Source organism: Lissotriton helveticus, chromosome 7 (assembly GCF_964261635.1).
Source record: "Lissotriton helveticus chromosome 7, aLisHel1.1, whole genome shotgun sequence".
In the NCBI taxonomy this organism is placed as follows: Eukaryota; Metazoa; Chordata; class Amphibia; order Caudata; family Salamandridae; genus Lissotriton; species Lissotriton helveticus.
In genome coordinates, this window is record NC_136068.1 from 1418373150 (window position 1) to 1418390696 (window position 17547).

General features: G+C 43.9%; 1 protein-coding gene across 4 annotated transcripts in view; it reads left to right on the forward strand.

Moving 5' to 3' along the window:
- The window catches only part of MYOCD (myocardin), a 206624-nt gene that overhangs the window by 113575 nt on the left and 75502 nt on the right, over positions 1-17547 (forward strand). For all 4 annotated transcript variants that reach the window (XM_078654725.1, XM_078654727.1, XM_078654724.1 and 1 more), the window contains one exon: positions 4788-4963. In XM_078654725.1, coding sequence (XP_078510851.1) covers positions 4788-4963 — 176 coding nt within the window. The remainder of the gene's footprint in view (positions 1-4787; positions 4964-17547) is intronic.

Sequence of the window (17547 nt, forward strand, 5' to 3'; positions counted from 1 at the left end):
CCTTTTTCAAAAGCTCCAGTGAGGAATGTCAAAGCAGCCAGATCAGGAGAAAAGTTCTAATCTGGCGTGTGGCTGGCGGTTGACTTTGGCGGTGGGGGAGCAGGGCACTGGCGTGGCGGTAGGCTTCCAAACTGCCAAAGTCACAGTCAGCCCCTTAGACTTACGCTTTTACCCAAAAATTACTTGGAATAAAATTCAATAGGGACTAAAATCTATATGATATAGTTGTGAGTACCCACCAAATTACAACTTTGCTGCTGGAAATAGCCTTTCCATTGCCACTGCCTCCCCGACGATATCCTGAGAATACCGAAGTCTTGACCTTTCCCCTAAACATAGTACTGCAAATCATCCTCAGTATTGACAGCTTTTCCATGGTGCTAAGTTCAATTTGTAGGTTTTAATGTCCACAGATCCTGATTCTATCAATCCAATCTCGGGCCCAAAGAATACACTTTGACATCATGTACGTGTCACTGCAAATTTAAGTTGTGTTTCTAGACAGAGATAGGCAGGTCAACTGAGTAGTTAGTAGAAATCCAGACAGGCACAGGCCCCTGGAAGATGAGGCTGTTGGCTCCAGGGAGTTGTCATTTCTTCCAGATAATCTTATTTAGAAGAAGAAGATGAAGCACATCTAACTGGAAGCAGGTAGATCAGGGCTCTCTGTTAATCTACTCATAAGTAAAGAATGACCAGAGTTTTCACACTTTTCATGTTTGTTAAAAACAACGTAGGAAAAATGTTGGTGTGAGTATGATGAATAAAATATCTAGAGAAATGTTTTTTCACAAGAAAGATATTGTAATTTGTTGCAGTGCATTCTTTTTGCCTCCTTTTCCCACAGTGTGTGTATATTGTTTAGTGTCCTGTGTTGGGTTCGACTCTCTTCTGGAGACAAGTGGTCATGCTACATGTTGTTTATTAATTGGTTAAATATGTTGATGGCTTTCTTCATGTTAATGTTGTGTATAATTATATATTAATAAAATATTATTTTCATATAAAACAAAAAAACTATTTTTAATTTTTTATACCTAGCAGAATTAGGCACAGGCCTGTTGCTGGGCAATATTGTCAAAAGTAAGTAATGCTAATATTAAAAGGAGCTCTATAATGATTAACTGAAATGATGTGTATTTTAATACTAACAACAGCAATAATATTAAAAATAATATTTTTATTAATATATAGTGTGAAGATATAGTGTGCACATTACAAATTAAATGATCTCTACTTGTTTAATAATGTGTTTTATTATGCACACCAAGACTATTTATTACGTGACTTGGACTTCGGACACATGTAAGACGAACTTGGCTCATGACAATTTCAATGTGTGGCCTCCAGATCTCTTTGAAGAGTCTCATGCCACTGACCTCTCTTTTTAGATTTTCATTTTTAAATGTAATTTTCGAAAAATTGCCATGCTTTAAGTGGTTTCTTCTGTGATGCTGATACAACTTGCCTCTGACACGGCCTGGCCTTGTACACACCCCCAACCCAAAGCCGATCTCAGCTCCCAGAGGTGCGAACTAGAGCAAAAATTTCGGGGAGCGGGGGAGCTCATATTTTGGGGGGGGGCTAATTCTTCCAGCCATAGGCAAAGTGGATATGCAGGGGCTCTAAGAAGGGGTGAAAAAACAACAAAGTCTCATTTACAAGCAAATGGTCTTTTAAGGACCAGTGAAGTACTCAGGTGCGGCTGTGTGTGTGCCGGGAAGCTGTCTCAGCCCGGGCTGACCCACACGACGGGCGGGGCTGAAGCCCTTTGAGCCCAATGGGTGTTGTGCATCTGTCAGCTCCTATCTAAGCTGAATCCGAGCCAGCTAAGAACACAGCATCAGTGTTGCGAACCTACCCCACACCAAGGGAGAGCCCAGAGATAGAACCATTAGTGATATTGTACCTACCTGTCAATTTTAACCCAGGCTGATCTTCTAGGCCAGTAGGCCACTTTTTGTAGAAAATTCAGATGACCTCTTAAAACAATTATATTTTTTAAATAATCAAGGACACTGGTGATTGATAATTAGTTTGTTACCTTCCTTATTCCATAAACATTTATGTAATTCATTATTTAGTTGTATTGTATCCATCCAACTCGGTTTTACATGTCTGGCCTAACTAGTGGGATAGCAAAATGCTGCAATTTGTGTGTAACATGCAGACCACAAGCTCTCTCTGCTTCCCTCACCATCCTTAGGACGTCAATGACATACATTTAATCTAAATCTCTCCTATTTACATGAATACTTTAAGTACCAAGGGACAATTCAGTTTGTGGTGTACCATATAGAAATGGTCACATTACGATTATCCTAAGTAGTGATTTGGACAGAGAATGGCCAAAGCGGGACTGTCAAGATTAGAATGTCAGTAGCCGTTCCTCCAATGCGGTGTCAGCCTGATGAGTTGACTCGGCTAATAGGTTTGTTTTCAAAGCACTTAGATAATCAGCAGATTCCAGGGGCCAGGAGCTATTGCAAGTTCTGCAATACAGCAAAACATGTCTCTAACATGCTGATTATATAAAGAAAGAGCAGCTGATAGCAGATAGGCATAAGGTTGCCTTCAGAGCCGGACTGGCCATAGCGGCACAGGGCAATCCCCCGGTGCGCCGCACGGGTGGGGGCCGGTTTTGGGCTCCGGGGGGGGGGTGTTTTGTTACAGGGCCGTTCCAAACCCCCCAAGCCCCCCGAGTGTGGAGGGGGGCTGACGATCACTTTGCCATGGCCGGTTGTGGTTCCCAGCCTGGCCCTGGCTGCCTTGTGTTTAATGTTTTGTGTAGTGGATTCAATTGCAAAAAGTAGGTTAAACGTATGTCCCAGAAGAGACTTGAGTTTTGTCCTCACAAAATGATGCTACATGCAGAATACCATGGGTAGGTAAATGACAAAGGTACTGGACATCTAGAATATTAAATTGTCATGAAGAAGGAAAGGGGTGAAATAGAGTTTGGGACGAGGAATACAATTAAAAATTAAGCCAGAAGGATAAAAATGATGAAAACATTTGTATTCACGTTTTTTTTAATATGAAAATTCAAAAAGATGACCAAATATAATTAATCCTACACGGTGGTCCCTTTACTGTGCCAATACTAACAATATAATTATGTAATTGAAAAGATGAACAAGGGTAATTATTGAATAAGTAGTGTTACAGCCTCAACCTAACTAGTGGTGCACAGGCTTTCTTTAAAGTATCTTCATAAATCAATGCACATTTCGGCCATCCAGCGTATGAATGTCATCATCAGGACACAGACAATTAAAGTGAGGTACGGGAAGGAATACATAGTCTCTCTATTGACACGTTAATTGATTCAATTATATATTATAAAGCATACAGACACTACCAGAAGATCCCAGTTACATTCTGAAATTGGTTGTAATCTGTTGTCACCATTCTTTATCCTGGTGCATTATGTATAATGGGGGAGTAAACATCTCTTTGCTCTTTTCCCTATTGGATAATAAGCAAGACAGCGTTTGCTCCCTTTTTAAAGCAGTGCAGAATGTATGTAATCTAGCCCCAACAGTTTGTAACACTAGGAAACTATGCAAAATAAAGGTAAAATTGCAACCCACGTACGATAGCATTCTATGATCTGCGTATTAATTTAATTTATTTATATGGCTTTATACAATGCATGCTGGGCCCAAGGGTGATAATCCACCTGGCATCTTTAATTTTTCTTTTGATTTTAAATGGATATCAGATAGATGTATTGAAGTATCAGCCTATAAGGCTCACACAACTAGTCTATGCTGAAAATAATGTTCTTCTGCAGTGTGGTTCAAAATTAGATCTGCAAAATCTTTTCTGCTGGCAATGGAGCAGGGGATTGAAAACAAATACAAAACCAGACTGTGTTCCGGTATTTTAATGCTGATGAAGACAGTTTATCACAACAAGGTATTCTACAACCTATGTCGAACAAGATTATTTACAGGAATCAAGGAAGAGAAAATTAAATGCAACCCACAAAAAAACTATTTAGGTTTTGTAAAGGGTCCTTACCCACTCTGTTAATGACATGCTTCATCATGGAGTCTCATCCATCCAAAAATCAGGACAGGCTCAACCATATTCCAGGGTGCACTTTGAGATATTGATTTTTAGCTCGGATAAATTGCACTTTAAAAATACCTAAGGACACCCAGGTATCCCTTTTTATAGAGGATGTCCACAGTATAAATAAAAACAAAGGTTGAGTATCTGGTAGGTAGAACGGCCCTACACCCTTTGTACTGTCAACATGTTTCAGCCTCTACTTAACAGTCCTAAGGTTCCCAGGCTTTCTTTAGAACCAGCAAAAGTAGCCCAGGAATTCATATTGGTGTATTATTCACCTTCAATTGCCCTTTCCCTAATGTGTCTGTACATACAGCATACAATATAAAACATGCAATGGATCTACTGCACCAACACCTCTCCTCACTGGACACTGGGCCAGATTCCCCTCCATTTGCATGATCGAATTGAGGTTGGTATACATGCAGTGTCTGCTTCCCTAACATAAATTTACAGGAAAGAGCAAAAACATTGGAAAGTTACCATTAAATATACAATGAATTGACATCGCTGACTAGGCATATTTTGTTTGTGGTGAATGTTGTGCACTTCTGTTCTGATCAAATTGGAAAACACATCATCATTATTTTAACACCGTATTGCCCTTTCCGTCTTTTTAGTTTGGGAGTGAAGAGGGTCCTAATGTGAAAAATGAGAGAACGACTCCCCTTTTTACCAAAGCGCTGTCCATTTCTTTTTTTGCAAAGGGAACCACGTGAACTTCTCGAAGTCAGAAGACGCTTTTGCCTTTGACGAAGACAGCAGTGACGGTCTGTCACCTGAGCAGCCAAGAAGCGATGATTCCCAGGGGTCTTCAGCGGGATCTCCCCCGGAGGTACAGAGCTCCGAGACGGCTTCTTCCAGCACCCCAGCAGCCTTGGAGGTAAGAGCACCCCTTCTTATGCATAGATGCAGGGCACAAGTCCTTAAAAAAGATGTGGGGGGACTAACCTAGTTAGGCAGTATGAAGTTACATCACGGGGCGCGAGACATCAAGGTGCGCGACATCACGACGCACGACATCCCGGCTCAGGACATCACACATTGCATCACAGGAATTGACATCATTGAAAGTGGCATCACAAGCCACGACTTTACAGGAAGTGGCATCACAAGAAGTGACATCAGATCTAAAGCCCTCACATATATGTTTAGCAGGGGGAACATCCTTTACAATGCAACTTTTACCACGCACTACCATTACGACGCAACTTTTACAACGCAAGTTATTACAACGCATTGCGCTGGGGGGCGCTCTAGGATAGGGAATAGTTTAATTTACTATCCAACACCTTCCCTACTATCCACGGGGACTGGAGTTGGAATAGTAAATTAAACTATTCACTATCCAGCGCCCCCCAACGCAAGTCGTTGTAACGACTTGCGTTCTAAAACCTGCGTTGTAAAGGCATGCGTGGTAAAAGCATGCGTAGTAACGTCATACATCCGTTTAGCAGGCCTTTCATGTGTATGTTTTAGCACATAGTGAGGAATAATAGCACAGTGAGCTATGAATGATGATATGTGACTTCTACACCTTGCAATCTCCCAGCTTCATGTAACACATCCTATACATTCATTTAGAAACTTATATAATTTATTGTACATGTAATATGCACGTGTTGATGTAAACTGCTCTGAAACCCTGCATTAGGATGAGTAGGGCTATACAAGACAAAATAGTAAGGTCTAGATAAATGCAATTTGCTTTGTGTAAATACTGGGAAAGACCAACACATCTAACATTCTTACAGTGTATGAATATCTCCTAAACAAGGACTGAACAAAGTGAAAAGCTGCCTCTCTTACGTATGTGTGAAGTGCTAACAAGGTGTGAGCCTTTGTTCCCTATGCTTCATTTGCATCAGGTGTGAGGCTCCTGACTGCTCCCAGCCAAGAGACTCCAACAAAAGGAGGTCTGATGACCCCTCAAATTCGGCCTTTGTTATGGGCCCAGCAGGAGTCTGAAACAAGAAAGCAGTCCCACCTGCACTTGTTGCAGATGGAAAGCAGACAACATGCAGGCGCTTTTGAAAGTGTCCTACACCGGGACGAGTTCAGCACATTATTCATTGGGGCCCAAAAGGCAAGGTGGACGGTGTTCACCTTGTAAAAATAGTGGATGGACGCTGTCCACCCGCGTGTACCCCCGACTTGTGCACTGCATAGATGGCACACAAGTATGTTCGTAGGTTAAAGCCCGAACACGTCACGCAGATTACACTAATGTCGGTGAAATATGCACCAATTTTTGCAGATTTATTGCACTGGTGCTGCGCTGCCTAACTGTGTACTATCTGACAAGTTCAAAAATACTTGTGCACAATCTGACCCTTGCTTATTTCACATTTTGCAGTGCTAGGTTGGTTTACATTTCTGGTGGAAACGACACTGTCATCATAGGAATACATGTAATCCGGACCCTCAAGATTGTGTATGGCGCTTGTGTCCCCTCGATTCTGCTGTGCAGAAAGTTTAGCACTGTAGGCGCCAATGCTTTACTATTGCTCCCAATACAGATTTCATCAGGTAGGAAAATTGTGTGCAGTTGTGCATATGGAGTTCTCTAAACCTCGACTTTTAATGTCAGTAATAGGAGATACCGATCCAGGGCTTGCTGACACGGCCAACCTTTACACTGCTCTGGGTGGTCCATTTCGCGGTTGCAGAAAACCAGAAAACAATACACTAGATTTCAGCGATAGCCACCCCAAAACAAAAAGAAAAGCTGCTGTGCCGAAATTCCTAAACCTCGTTCGTATTCCAGAGCTAACATGTGGAAAAATACCACCAGCTTATCACCCTACTCGGTCCCAAAAGAAACAGTATGAACCGAAAATATGATATTGTGATCAGACAGGAAAGTCTGCCCGACATCAGTGTGCAGGGATCACATTTTAGGTTCCAGCGCAATGTGGTGTGGAAAAAACGTGTAACCCCAGCAGGTGCAGCGTTAACAGTGCGCCCTGTCATGCAGGCTGTCATAGCACTGAACAGAAGCAAAGCTGGTGTGCTGTTTATTGCAGATACATTCTAAGGCATGGGCAAAGAGGGCCCTGGCCCAGGGCCCAAGACTTTCAGTGGGCCCCTCCTTTATACAGCCACATTTGTCCTGCAGAGTGTTGCCCTGATGACCTTGGAAACACTTTAAACAGATTTTTGTAAACACCGTTTTCCTTTAATTTAATTTGAATGTGAGTGGTGTGTGGAAGAGTCTATTACAGACATTTTTCAGAGAAATGTTCATGTTTTTCAACACTAGCAACATCCATATAAAAAGTGTTTCTTACATTAAAACAGGACCTCTCAAACGAGAAATGGGTGGGGGTTGCAAACATTATTGGAAATCATATTGGTGCGCTGCTGCTGTATATTCTAATATTGAAAACAGGTCACTTACTATCCTTGAGTATTAAATGTAAACTTTCAGCGATCTGGCCATAGAGGGCACGATAAAGCTGAAATTAGATCATGAACCCAAATCTGTTCCAAACAGGCCCCCTCCCCCCCAAATTACAATTGGCCGATGGCCCCCGAAATCCGTAAGATGTCCCTGTTTTGTTTTTGTGGAGCATTAAACCCGCACAAGATGCCATAAAACCTCTGGTCCCGAATCTAAAATTAGTTGTAAATCTACATTCACAGGGTTACGACCTCTCATGGATGCAGTTTTAAGACTTGCAGACATTCACAAATCTTTCCAGCAGGGTGCCTGGAAGGCTGCAGCAGTCGCGAGCATGAATCTGAAAAAGCGTTGTGAATTCCTGTTTTCTACAAGATGGCGGCCTTACTGTGTGCGTAATGGCAAATGACACGAATGCCTGTTCTGAAGAGAGGCCCACTCGTGAGTAGTTGAAAGGTTAGACTGGCTGCATGCAGGCAATTGGAGGCAGGACGGCCTTTTCTAAGGACAGACTTCTGCGGACCTTTGCCAGTGTCCACAATGTGTGCATCACCCCCTTTAATTCTTTAACCTATTTGGGGTTCTCCAACCAATTAATGATACCAAATGCGTCTGCTAACGTAAGATAGCAATCAAAAGCATCCTGTTGAAATTTATAATAAGAAGAGATGAATCCAACAGCCGTCAGTCAACCCTGACTGCAGGGTCCTCCCTAAACTCCGCCGCCTCAACTGAGCAGCGCGCACAGCACCCTGAATACATATGCAGTTATAGCGGCCTCTAGTGGCCACGCAGAATATTATGGTGTCCTGTGAAGGATCCTGAGCAATTGTTAACTTGAAAATGACAGATGCTTGGCTTTGTCAGCTCGACTTCATTCCTGTGTCTTTGTTACACAGTGTACTTGGCGCTGCTCACCTCTATTTTCCAAGCACTTATGGCAGCCAGCCAAGTAATTGTCTCCTCTGCTGGCCTAATTGTATGGTACATATAAAATACTCTTGGTCCTGCATTATCAATGGCAGGACACGTGCATCAGAAGCTAAAACGACTCTGCTCTGACTACTGCCTTGAAATCCTATAGGCTCTCTTAGGAGATGTCCAGGGACCACCTCCATTCACTTTAAATTTATAATGCTTGATTTTTGCAAGTTTTTGATTTTTATCACCTACTACCCAGACTTAACATTGCTAGGAATGCCAAATTTAAAAGAGTAATGAGATTTCCTTTTACTGTGTGTTTCAAGAAAATCAGATTGTATTCAGGTGGCGAAATGAATTCCTTCCAATTAGAAAAATTGTGTTTGATTGTTTGTTTAATATTTAAGTTCCATGTGCTGATAAAATAGTTGACTAATCACAAAGGTTGACATCAGAATGCCAGAAGGTCGCACCACCTACAAAAACGCCATGAAGGAATACCACCAACGCATCAGTTCCATCAAAAGGACCTTCATCCAAAACAAGATCCGCGCCAACGCCGGCAACTCCAAGCAACTCTTCAGCGTCCTCAAGGAATTCATCAAGCCCCCCAGCAAAACCACTGACATCGCCCCTTCCCAGGACCTCTGCGACAAGCTTGGACCCTACTTCCATCTAAAAATCAAGGCACTCTATGACAATTTCAACGACTAGACACCCAACTCCGAAACCACTTCCTGCTCCAGAAATGCCATCCAGCCCACCGTCTTCTTCTGTATCCCTGTCACCACTGAAGACACCACCTCGACCATGAAAGCCATCCACTGAGGGGCCCCCACGGACCCCAGCCCTCGCATATTTTCCTCAGAGCCGCCATCGCTCCCAACTACGACACACCATCAACACCACCTTCAAAACGGGCATCTTTCCCGACGACTGGAAACGCACAGAAGTCAGACCCCTGCTCAAGAAGCCCTCAGCAGGCCCCACCAACCTCAAGAACTACCGACCCATCTCCCTCCTCCCCTTCGCAGCCAAAGTCACAGAGAAGACCGTCAATACACACCTAACCTAATTCATCAAAGAAAACTCCATCCTCGACCCCTCCTAATCCGGATTCTGCAGCAACCACAGCACTGAAACCGCCCTACCTGCTGCCACAGACGACATCTGCACCCTCCTTGACCAAAGACACACTGCAGCTCTGATCCTACTTGACCTCTTTGCAGTGTTCGACACCATCTCTCACCGCACACTCACTGCCAAACTCCACTATGCCTGCATACAAGGAACTGCCCTCGACTGGATCCTCTTGTTCCTCACTGGCAGAACCCAAGAATCAGACTACCTCCTTTCCTCTCGGAAGCCACAGAAATCAACTGTGGAGTCCCTCAAGGATCATTGCTCAGCCCCACGCTCTTCAATATCTAGCTGGGCCCCTGTGCTGCCATCATTAGACAGCACGGATTCAGAATAGTATCCGACCACACCCAGCTCATCCTCTCCCTCACCAAGGACCCAATCACTACCAGACTCAACTTCCAGGAAGGAATGAAGGACCTCGCATCATGTATGAGCAGAAACTGCCTTAAGTTCAACTCTAAGAAGACAGAAGTCCTTGTCCTTAGACCCTTCCCCTCAGCATGGGACAACACCTGGTGGCCTACCACTCTCTGCAGCCCCCACACCCACGAACCACATCCGAAACCTTGGCATCATACTCAACCCCTCCCTCTCAATTAAACGACACAGGTCAACGCTGTTGCCTTCAGCTGCTTCAACACCCTCCGATTCTTCCAAAAGACCTTGAAGAGGATTCCCCCATGAATCAAGAAAGGTCATCACCCACACACTCATAACCAGCAGACTGGACTGTGTAAACGCCCTCTACGCCGGGATCTACAATACTCTGCTCCGCTAGCTCCAGACCATACAGAACACCGCAGCCAGACTCGTCCTCGACATTCCTTGACACAAGCACACTACCCAACACCTATGTAACCTCCACTGGCTCCCCGTTGAGAAGAGAGTCACTTTCAAGGTACTCACCCACGACTACAAATGCATCCACAACACCGGACCCCAATACCTCAACGAGAGAATCTGCCTCCACGTACCCAAGAGAAAACTCAGATCCGCTAACTTCATCCTCTCCAAAATCCCACGCATCCACAGAGCCAGAACAGGTGGAATAACCTTCTCCTACATCGCAGCCAAGACCTGGAAAAAGCTCCGGCTCAACATCAGACGTGCCCCCTCCCTGAACACCTTCAGGAAGACGCTCATAGAGACCCGTCTCTTCGACTGAACCGAGCTGATTACCCCCCCCCCCAGCGCCTTGAGACCCTCACGGATGAGTAACGTGCGTACAATTCCCCTGATGGATAGATTGAAAGGTAAGTTACACTTTTAACTTATATCTGTACACATTTGAGTAACTTTACTACTTTTTGCTGTTCATAAAATCAGATTGTAAACTTACTCAAAAGTGTAAACTTACACGTCTCCATTGCCTGAAAAACTGGGTGGAGTCAACTTTACACGTGTAAGTTATTAGTGCCAAAAATAAAACAGTAGGAACTCTAGCACCACACATGGCCAAACACGGATACCATAACACCCTCACATAGAAAATAATGGAGATAGGATAAAAAATAAAACCCCATATGAAATAATAATTAAATTAGCTTGTTTAAAATCGTTATAAATATAAATAAATATAATTCAATGATAAAAAATCAAATCTAGAAATAAAAATATACGTTTTAATTAAAAATATTTGAATAAACTTGTATGCTTCAATTACTCAACAAAGCTTTAACCAACGTAGAATAAAAATAAGATGAGGGAGAGTTAAACAACAGGAAACAGGGGTAAACAAATGATGCAGCAAAATGTGCCCATTCTTGTCCCACCTTGCCAAAGGTCCAGTTTTTGCAATCCAAACCAAAGCAAACTGAGGCCTCAATTACAAGTGGGCCATGAATTCCAATGCGCCTGGTAGTTTTGGTTTGTCAAACAGAGATTTCATTTGCTGAAAGCAGCTCAGATCTCTTTGTGAAACTCCAGGGGAACAAATGCAGTAATGTGCAACTCCCGCTTGTTGTTCTCCCAAAAAGTGTTATCATCATTATTTCCCCACCCTATGCATATTCATGATTTTTACAGGGCCCTTGTAATGAAAGTCTTTGACGGCAATCCTGGTAGTTTCTTTAGAAAGAGTCATTGTTTGCTCTGTTGGGCTTTCTGTCACATCAATATCTCAAGCATGAAGTGTTATGATACTGATATTCCGCGCCTCATACTCGGAGTATATTTACTTCTTGCGTTAGCCAAGATGTTTTAATTTTGCAAGCCCTTTTTAGCCATTGTTCTATTGTGGTGTCAATCACATATTTCTTCCACCCACTATGACATTCATCATGGAGCAATGGGTCAGTGCACTCTAACCATTGGCTAGCTTCACTTTGAGGATGGCTTTCTGCTCTTTCACAAATTACACACACAAAATAGTTCTCTTGAGCACTAAGGACTAAACTGGTAATTTGGGGGGGGGGGGGGATTAGACCAAAAGCATATTTTGATTTCAATCATTTTTTATATTGGTGAGGGCCAGCTGCTCTCCTCACAATAAGGTTTTTCGAAAACCATGAATAAGCAAGAATTGAAAAAAACAAAAGGCCGGCTGCCAATCCCAAGCCAATTGGCTTTGCCAGTGCTTGTTTATTATGTTTTCTCAATTATGGTGTTCATTTTTACCGCTTTGCCATGCTCCCAATGACAACGATGTTTAGCATCAGTAAATTGTATGAGGCAGCACGGGTTTGGATGGGGATACATGGCATCTCTCGAGAGAGAACACGTAAATTGCAGTTATCCATGCAGGTAGTGTAATTAATGCTAATTTCCAAAGTGTCATTAAAGTTTCGCCCTTGATTGCATATTGATTTTTATCTTCAGTATCCTTAATGCTGCATTGCTTTGGGTGACGTGATTTTTTTTGTCTTCAAACGAAGTAGAGCAGCCAATTAACCTGCAATCCTCAAAATGACAAGTAATGCTCATGTATAACAACACACAGAGCAAATTAGCAGGCACTTTGCTGTTTGCGTCATCTAGACAAGCACAACCTATTCTTTGCTGCTTGTTTTGTACACAATAGATTGGTAAAACACTAAAAACAAACTTTCCGGGTTATGGCAAGAATAAATTGAGTCCCCGTAGCTAGTATTCGTAATTTCCCATTTGGACCGAGTTGACATTATTTGAAAGGTTCTTGGACTAGAAGTGCTTCTATTAGTAATGTTCAGGTTTTGTACAGGGTGGGCTGGAATGAGAGTTACAGGAGAGACCTTTGGTCATCTTTACTGAGATATTTGAATGTATCGATCAAGGAAGAGAAACTCGGTTTAACTTAATTTTAAATCCCTCGTTTCATGTCCCTTCTGTTATTCTTGGACCGTTCCAGATGACTAATCTGCTCCCACACTGGCACTGTTTCTTTTCCCTCTAGTTTAGACCAGGTGCCCAGGTTGTATAAACCAACAGGCCATGATTAATGTGTGGAATAGCAAAACAGTAGAATACTTTTGGTCTTCCCGGTGCCCTGAACTGATACTGTTTGAAAAAGAAAAAGAGAAGGAATGGTCATAATGAAGTGGAAAAAAATAAGTATTGGTGCAACAATTTCCTGAGCCCCTTGGGAAGTGCTGGATTCGGGGCTATATGCCTGACGCTCCGTGGAACTGCGTGGAAGAAAGATCTTCTCGCCCACAGCACACAAAACAAGCTTTTGCAAAGCCACTAACTCTGGCTATGATGGGGTAGTAAACATGCAAACACAAGCATGCTGAAAATGCAATTTGCACGTGTTAGCAAATTAAAGCCAGATCCATTGTCTTTTTCCATGCTACATGCTACTTATCCTGAAAGGGTAAAGTTTCTCAGTGTCCCAAGCGAAATGTTATTTGCTGATTTGTGCTTCCACGGCTTTTTGGGGTGGAGGAGGGAGTGTGTGTGTGTGTTTGGGGGGGAGGCTTTCACTGCTATTGTCTATACCATACTGGTGCTGTATATGTTTGTGTGTAAAAGAAGCTTGCACTGCTGCTGTCTGTATGTGCTGTTTGCTGCAGTTAATAAAAGGCTTTCTGTACACTATGCAAGTATGAGATGGAGAATTGAATGCATTTAGATTTACTGTACTTTTTTAAAATTTAAAATAGTCCCTCATGGTTATCTCTTTCTCAGTATAAAAAAGATATTCCAGGGAAAGAGAAACATTGCATAGGGCGCCATCTTGTGGTCTGGCCGCGCAATGAAAACAGCAGATTTACATACAAAAATCTATAAATAATAGGGGTGGCAGAAAAATTCTGCTCAGCGGTTGAACTTACTGGAGTTTTGCCTACTCCGGTTTATGCTTGTAACATGGTGTTTCGGCAAAAAAAATGTTTTCACCTGTGGTCGCCAACGTTAAGTTGGTAGGCGCGAGTGAGAATTTGTGTCCCCTAGCACGATTTTTGGGCACTAAGACGGCATTCAGTCAGATTTTCTCACCATGGGTGAGCACAGGCATTTACGACCGTACGCAGTGAGAAAGCTGCCACTCGAGTAGAAAATCTACTAGAGCAGTAGCAACAAAGCAGCAGAAACTGCGAGCTTCACCCACCCCTAATAAATATATGCTGTTTAACCCCTTCTCTGCGGGGGTAATTCTCCCGCTGTGCTGGGGGGCGGGGGGCACGCACAGCGCCCCGCTTCTGATGACGAGCTCAGCCACAGTGCTCGTGTGCTGATGACGAGCTAGGCTCTTCACGGCCACGCCCGTTCTTTAGAACGCTCAGCACAGCAGGGGAATTATCCCCGCGTGTGAGCGTTCTAACGGCCATGACGAACTCAGCTCGTCATCAGCACACGAGCACCGTGGCTGATGACGAGCTCGTCATCAGCATGGGAGGGGTTAAGAAGAGAGGCCATGGAAAGTGCTAAGCCTAGAGCATACTACCCCTTATGGTCCACAGTTGTGACAGCCCAGAATTGTGTTTGTAAGTCTGAGGGTACACAACAGATTACTTACAGTACTTTTAGCTGCACCCATGCTACCATGTGAGTGCAGGAATCCCGGGGGCAGTCAGGCTGCTTTGAAAAGGGGTGAGGGAAGGGGGAGCGAGAGAGGAGAGAGAGAGAGCGAGAGAGAGACCCATACGTGCCTGTGTACATATATCGCATTAACAATATCTACCCCATCACATACTTAAGGACATTGTCAAGGTAATCACATATGGATACTTAAGGACATTGTCAAGGTAATCACATATGGAGGTACACAGTTGATACCTGAAGCTCGATAGTTTAAATCTGATATGATGGTGAAACACCCTACAGTCCACATTCATGGTGACCTACGATTTCTAGCTCCCTCTGATGGTGGGACAGTTCTGCACGTTTTCTATACTCAAAACATGCAATCGACTGGGCAGAAATACATTGCTTTGCACAGATTCGAATGGAGCACATATAGCTTATTCCCCACTTTAATGCATGAACCAGCGGCATAGTTGGGGGGTGGAGGGGTGGTGGGGGCGGACCACTCCTGGCGGCACGAGTTTTGGGGGCGGCACCCCCTCCCCCGCTCTTACCTGCGGCCCATGCAGCCGCATGACTCGCCAGCACCAATCGCCGCCCCCGCTCCTCGATCAGGCCGCCGCGGGCAGCAAACGCAGGGGCCGATACAGGCGGCCTAAGGCCTAGCTACACGCACCACTGGCATGAACACATGGCCTGTACAGTACCAAACTGCAGCAAGGATCTGAAGTTTGAGAGGGGGTGGAATATTTTCTCTTACACTGAATATCACTTTCCATGCAATGGAAACACTTTTAGTTTACACGTTCTCTCTGTTCACCGTCCCTGCTTGCCAGGAAGCCGTAGTTGCAGCCAAGGGTCGTCAGAAAATGAGACACAAATCCACTGTGCCTGTGTGTGACAGTAACTTAGAAGCTACTTTCACTCTGGCATTTTAGAAAACTATAGTCGTACTAACAAAGCAACAATAAAAAATGCCTAGTATTAAAGAGCCTTCAGCTGTATATGTTTTATTATCATTTGCATATATGAAATATGTGTTGGTGGCGTTAAACGTATTTGTAATGTTTTTTGTCACTATGATGTATACTTTCGCTCTGCATCTGTTTACATGATATCAGTGTAAATATGCATTCGGTGTGTACATTTACAACAGGTAGGGGGAACCTGAAACAGCTAGAAATGACAACAACATTAGGGTTTGAGATAGCATAGTATGTAACACGTCATCGCTTCTCTCGCTTTTGGCTTCTCTGCCTCTTTTCCTTTTCCTTTCCGAGGCCCAGATTTCCTAACTTTTCATGTCACGCAGCGCAGCGGTTTCATTTGCTGCACTTGTTAGCACGGAGAAAAACACATCTGCTCAGACTGGCCTGCTGCCGCCATCGGCTGTGCTGGTGCTCTGACAAGGCTGCCTTCTGCAATGGAGAGCCTTGCACTATGGTGCAGAGGTGACAGTGCAATATCTAGCATCGGATTTATACTGAAAACACACCATTGAGTTCATATTCCTATGCCTAGACAAACTCAGAAGGATGCCGGGTATTAGATGCGTCCTGTGCACTGCAGCGCACATGCAATATACATCTTTTTGAGACCTGGAAACCTTCGCTCTTTTTGATTCCTGTTTCAGGCAGCTATTGGCTTTTGATGCAAAGCTCTGCCTGGCTATCTTAGTAGAATCGTCTCTGAGTGAAACCCAATGGCTGCGTGTGCTCCTCTGCCCCACTAACCCCTGGATGCAAAGCAGTGCAAAGCTTTGCAATGCTGAAAGGTCGGAGCACATCTGGGCCTCAGTTTTGATCTATTGTTGGTTCTATTCTTCACAGATTGGTTTCACTGATACTTTCTGTGGTTACTGGACCCAATTTCTGCTTCTCTGCATTATACTTTATCTTGAAAGTAATGTGGCCCCCTCTCTTATGTAGACACTTCATGGACCACCTAAGACTTCATTTATCAATCAATTAAATGCAGGTGTGGTTTTGAACCAAATGTATGTTCTCCCCGGTCCCGTCACGTGCGGCCTCTTATGCTGCTCATGTGGTTGTGCAGTTGCGGGCGCTGTCAGACTCGAGTGCAGTTCATGCCTGTAATGGAAGCGGCGTTGTATGAGCTGCAGCGGCTCTGAGGTCTGTCTGCTTCGCTGCTGCATTGCTCCACACTCCCAGCTGTCTGCGTTCTGCATCTACATCCTTCCGGAGGCCCGCAAGCCATGCATTGGGAGGGAGGGCGAGGGGGGGGGGGAATATATGCAGACCAAGCAAATATTTGAGTGTGGAAAAGGCCGCTTTATTTGGAACAGGTGCGCATCACAAATTATATAAAACTTTGGCAAAGCCTTCCAAAAATAAACCTCACAAAATAATTAAATAATCCTGACCCCGCCCCCCACCCCTCCCCTAAAATTTCATAGCCCCTCCCCCACCCATATACACAACATTTCAAACATTACAACAACATTATAAAACATTACATCATCAATATAACATTACGTCATCATATCAACCCCAATAACTTATAAATACCAGGCCCTCCATTAACCAATCACATGCCTGCCCCTTCACCTCTGTCAAACCCCCAAAACGTATAAACGGTCAACCAATGACCAACTTATTCTTTCCCTGTCGATAACACCAACCTGACCATTAATCACCAAAATCTGACACAAACTGCCCCGAAACAACTAGACCCCGCACTGCACCTGCTCCAAGCGACAAAGTACAAAAGAAAAATCCCTGCACCACTGCTCCAAACAAAACTGCCAGGTGAAACAAGAAAAAGAACCAAAAAGAAAAGAGAGAGAGACAAAAGGGGTTAACACCCAAATGAGGAAAAGCTCAAAACAATTAGGGAGGGAGGGAGGGACAAAAATTCGCAGCTAACCTCCCAGCCACCAGGTCACCAAACTTAAAATGGTGGCTGGGAGGCAGAGACAAGGGGGGTTATAAGTTGGGCTGCAAAAACCTACCAAAAAGCAGCCCAACATGATTTCTCGAATGTTCTGCCACGAATCCCATTCTGCCACGAATCCCATACCCCCCCCTCGCAGCCCTCCC